This window comes from Eimeria acervulina, genomic scaffold (assembly GCF_000499425.1).
Source record: "Eimeria acervulina Houghton genomic scaffold, Eah_scaff8, whole genome shotgun sequence".
In the NCBI taxonomy this organism is placed as follows: Eukaryota; Apicomplexa; class Conoidasida; order Eucoccidiorida; family Eimeriidae; genus Eimeria; species Eimeria acervulina.
Window position 1 is genome coordinate 162,957 of NW_013549594.1, and position 4,415 is coordinate 167,371.

At 57.3% G+C, this 4,415-nt stretch overlaps 1 protein-coding gene across 1 annotated transcript in view; it reads left to right on the forward strand.

Annotated features, from left to right (window-relative positions):
* Positions 1 to 4,415, forward strand: part of EAH_00002600 (SNF2 family N-terminal domain-containing protein, putative) — a gene marked incomplete at both ends in the record, with an annotated part of 10,538 nt that overhangs the window by 4,497 nt on the left and 1,626 nt on the right. The window contains 6 exons of the mRNA XM_013394402.1: positions 47 to 481; positions 917 to 1,710; positions 1,927 to 1,980; positions 2,168 to 2,710; positions 2,951 to 3,625; positions 3,886 to 4,339. Of these exons, the coding sequence (XP_013249856.1) occupies positions 47 to 481; positions 917 to 1,710; positions 1,927 to 1,980; positions 2,168 to 2,710; positions 2,951 to 3,625; positions 3,886 to 4,339 (2,955 nt within the window). The remainder of the gene's footprint in view (positions 1 to 46; positions 482 to 916; positions 1,711 to 1,926; positions 1,981 to 2,167; positions 2,711 to 2,950; positions 3,626 to 3,885; positions 4,340 to 4,415) is intronic.

Sequence of the window (4,415 nt, forward strand, 5' to 3'; positions counted from 1 at the left end):
TTTAGGGTTTAGGGTTTAGGGTTTAGGGGCGGTGGTGCTGTTGCAGCGCGTATCCTCAGCGCGACAAAAGGAATAGCTTCCCGTTTGCTGCACGTTCTGCTGCTGCTGCTTATTCCTTTTGCTGCTGCTGCTGTTGTTGTTTGTTGCTGCTGCTGCTGCTGTTGTTTGCTGCTGCAGCAGGGCCCCGATGAAGACGAAGCAGAGTGGAGTCCTATGGTGTTGCTGCTATCTATTCTAGCGGGCGGCTACGGCCTAAACCTCGTACCCCCCATCACCCCCACCACCACCACCCCCAGCAGCAGCAGCAGCAGCAGCAGCAGCAGCAGCAGCAGCAGCAGCAGGAGTGTGTGTCGTTGCTGCGTGTTTTTAGAAGGGGGGGGAGGTGGGAACCCCCAAGTGGAGCGTCAGGCTATCGCTCGGCTGCATCGGCAGGGGCAGACCCACCCTGTTGTAGCTATTCGTCTCATCTCGAAGCATACTGGTACCTGCTGCTGCTGCTGCTGCTGCTGTTGCTGCTGGTGTTGCTGTTGCTGCTGCTGCTGCTCCTGGTGCTGCTGCTTGTGCTGGTGCTGCTCTAGCTCCTGGTGCTGCTCTTGCTCCTGGTGCTGCTGCTAGTGCTGCTGCTGCTGCTGCTGTTGCTGCTGCTGCTGCTCCTGCTCCTGCTGGTGCTGCTGTTGGTGCTGCTGCTGCTGTTGCTCCTGGTGCTGCATATGGTGCTACTGTTCCTGCTGCACCTACTGCTGCTGCTCATCCTGCTTCTGCATATGCTGCTTCTGCATATGCTGCTGCACGTGTTGTTCTGGGTGCTGCTGGTGCACACTCTATATTGCTGCACGTGCTGCTGCTGCTCCTGCTGCTGCTGCACTCGCTGCTGCTGCACCTGTACTGTTATGTGTGTGTGTCTGTGTGGGCGTAGTGGAGGAAGTTGTCTACCGGCGGGGGGCAGCGAAGCTGCGGCTGTCAGAGAGAGTGCTTGCAGCAGCAGAGTCTGCTGCTCCTGCTCCTGCTGCTGCTGCTGCTGCAGCGGGAGACATGGGTGCAGCACGCCAACCTCTAAAGAGTCTCCAGTCCTTTGACTGTGGGGTGCTGCTGCAGCAAGATGCTGCAAAGGGGACACCCAGAGACAATCCGCAGCAGCAGAGGCAGCAGCTGGTGGAGTCGCTGCGGTTTGGGGCTGCTGCGCTTGCTGCAGCAGACGGTAGCAGCAGCGAGAGCAGCAGCAGCAGCAGAGACACCCTTGGGGAGGACTGCTTAGGGTCCTTTCCCATAGAAAAAATACTTGCGGATGCATTCAGCGATGCTGGCGACCCTCAAGCTGCTGCTGCTGATGCTGCAGCTTCTGCTGCTGCTGCTGCTGCAGCTGCATGTCCTGATGCTGCTGTCGCAGGCGAGCAAAGCCCTCATGCCTCTGCCGCTTCTGTCGGTCTTGCTCCAACCACAACAGCAACAAAAGCAGCAGCAGCGACAGCAACACCAACAGCAGCAGCAACAGCAGCAGCAGCAACTGCAGCAGCAGCAGCAGCAGCAGCAGGCGAAGAGATGCATGCAAACGCTGAGGAATCGATATACCTTTTTGAGCAGAAAGACTTTACATCCGTTGTTAAGGGGAAAAATCGCTGGGACGATGCAGCAGCTCTCCACTCCCTTGCTGCTGCTGCTGCTGCTGCTGCTGCTGCTGCTGCGCCTGCTGCAGATGACGGTGTAGAAGAGGTGTGGCTTCCCTTACCCTGCAGCAGCTCAACACCTCTTCAACAAAACTAAGACTTAAGAGGCTAGCTAGCTAGCTAGCTAGCCTACTCCCACACAACAGTAGCGGCAGCAGCAGCAGCTGCTGCTGCTGCTGCTGCACAGCGTACCTAAGTTACCGGAAGGTAGAGGCTGTGTCTTGTTGCTGCTGTTGCTGCTGTTGCTGCTGGTTGGCTGCAGGGCAGACTGCGGGCCCCACAGGAGACAGCTGAAGAACGACGCAGGCGGCTGCAGGTACTGCTCCCACTTCATTTGCTGCTGCTGCTGCTGCTGCTGCTGCTATCGCTGCTGCTGGTGCTTTCGCCGCCGCTGCAGTCTCTGCTGTTGCTGCTGCTGTTCTGTGAATGCTTGCGATGCCCGCGCGAGGAGATCGCTTTTGCTGCAGTTGCTGCTGCTGTTGCTGCTGCTGCTGTTGCTGCAGCTGCAACGGGCGCTGCGGCTAGAGAAGATGTGGCGGTCTCAGGGGTACAGGTCTCGCGTGCTGCGGCTGGCAGGGGAGGAGGATCCCCGATACTTCTCTGCAGCAGCAGCAGCAATAGCTGCTGCTGCTGCTGATGGTGATGCTGCTGCTGGGTCTGCTGCTGGAAGCGCACCTGCAGCAGCAGCAGCAGCAGCAGAAGCAACAGCTGATGGTGCGCATCGGCAGATCCCTGCGGAGTCTCTCTTTGTCTATCCGCCTCTTCGAGAGGACGAGCAGCTTCTTCTTAACGAGCCAGCAGCAGCAGCAGCGCCTTACGCCAGCAGCAGCAGCAGCAGCAGCAGCAGCAGCAGCAGCAGCAGCAGCAGCAGCAGGTATCTGCACCTGCGTGTTGGAGATGCTTCTCAGCCGCAATCTTTATTCGATGCCCCTGTGGGGCCTTCCATCATTTGTTTGTTTGTTGCATGCGGCGGCAGCTGGGAGAGCAGAGGCTTCTTTAAGTCTATTGATAGGCTGAGTAATAAACCTCAAAAGACATACTTCCTTGTGCGTCTGCTGCTGCTGCTGCTGATACTGCTGCTACTGCTGATGCTGATGCTGCTGCTGCTGCTGCTGATGATGATGATGATGATGATATTGACGATGCCGCTGTTGCTGCTGCTGCGCTTCTTATTTTTGGTGCTGCTGTTGCTGCGGAAGTGCTCGTGGTGCTTGTGATTGCTCTGCCGCCTGTTAGCTTTGCATGTGCTGCTGCTGCTGCTGCTGCTGCTGGTGGTGCTGCTGCAGGCGCACAAGTGTGGGGACCTGCGAGAGGGCGATGTGCATTTGGTTGAAGTCGCGAAGAATTTGTTTGTGGCGTTGGCTGTTTGCATTCGAGAGAACAAACAAAGAAGAGCAGCAGCAGCAGCAGCAGCAGCAGCAAGCGGGTTCTTCGTGCGGGCCCGAAGCCTCGCGCGGTGTCTCCTCACCTTGTCTATACACTGCAAACAGCAGCAAGCTTCGCTTCATCTGCCTCGCTGCAGCACACCCTGCCTCTACAGTCTACCCAGCAGCAGCAGCAGCAGCAGCAGCAGCAGCAGCACGAATGCGTTGGTATACCGTCTCTTGCAGGAGACCTTCGCTAGGAGACAGACGCACGCCGTCACGTATATCTTGCAGCGGGGACAACAGCAGCAGCAGCAGCAGCAGCAGCAGCAAACCAAAGCCGCAAATGCAAGAGAAGCAAAGCCGCAAGAGACAGATTCAATAGAGACGAAAAGAAAAGTAATATACACAAAACAAACAGCAGAGACAGAGGGCCCCTCCGCTGCAGTCGCGCAGCAGCGCAGCAACCTAAAGGTAGGCGTTCCAGCAGCAGCCATGGCAGCAGCACAGGCTAACAGACACTTAGCAGCAGCAGCAGCAGCAGCAGCAGCAGCAGCAGCGGCAGCAGCAACAGCAGCAACAGCAGAAGCAAGGGTGGTACAGCATCACATTGCAGCAGTATTATTATTGCTGAGTGCTGCTTACTAACATATATATGAAGCCTACTCTTATTCATGCTGCTGCTGCTGCTGCATGTGCTGCTGTTGCTGATGCTGCTGTTGCAATGTCTTGTGGTACTACTGCTATGTGTTGTTCTACTGTTGCTCTGTGCTGTTCTACTGCTGCTACGTGTTGTGCTGCTGCTGCCGCCGCATGTCGTGCTGCTGCTGTTGCTGCATGTGCTGCTGCTGCTGTAGGCGATGGGGAAGCAAGGCCCCACAGGGTGGTGTGCACTGAGGAAGAAACAGCGGATCGAAACGCAGCAGCAGCAGCAACAGCAACAGCAACAGCAACAGCAGCAGCAGCAGCAGCAAGGTGAGAGGAAGCAACAGCCCAATGCTTTTCAAAAGGACGAGCAAACGGCGGAGCAGCAGCAGCAGCATCACGAGGGGTGCCAGCAGCAACAGCAGAAGCAGCAGCCTGCCTCAGGAAGCGAAAGTCTACCTTCTGCAGCAGCAGCCCATGCTGCTGCAGCTGAGCGTGCAGCGCTCCAAGAGAGCAGCAAATATCTCGGCGGCGACAATGCAGCAGCAGCAACAGCAACTGCAGCAGCAGCAGCAGCAGCAGCATCCCCGACGCAGCCCCCATGCAGTTACTCAGCGGTGAAGGAAGAGAAAATTGCAGCAGCAGCAAATACACCACAGACTAATAGTGGGCAGCTGCCAGCATTTAATTCAGGGCCTGCTGCTGCTGCGGCTGCTACTCCGGCTGCTGCTCCCGCTGCTGC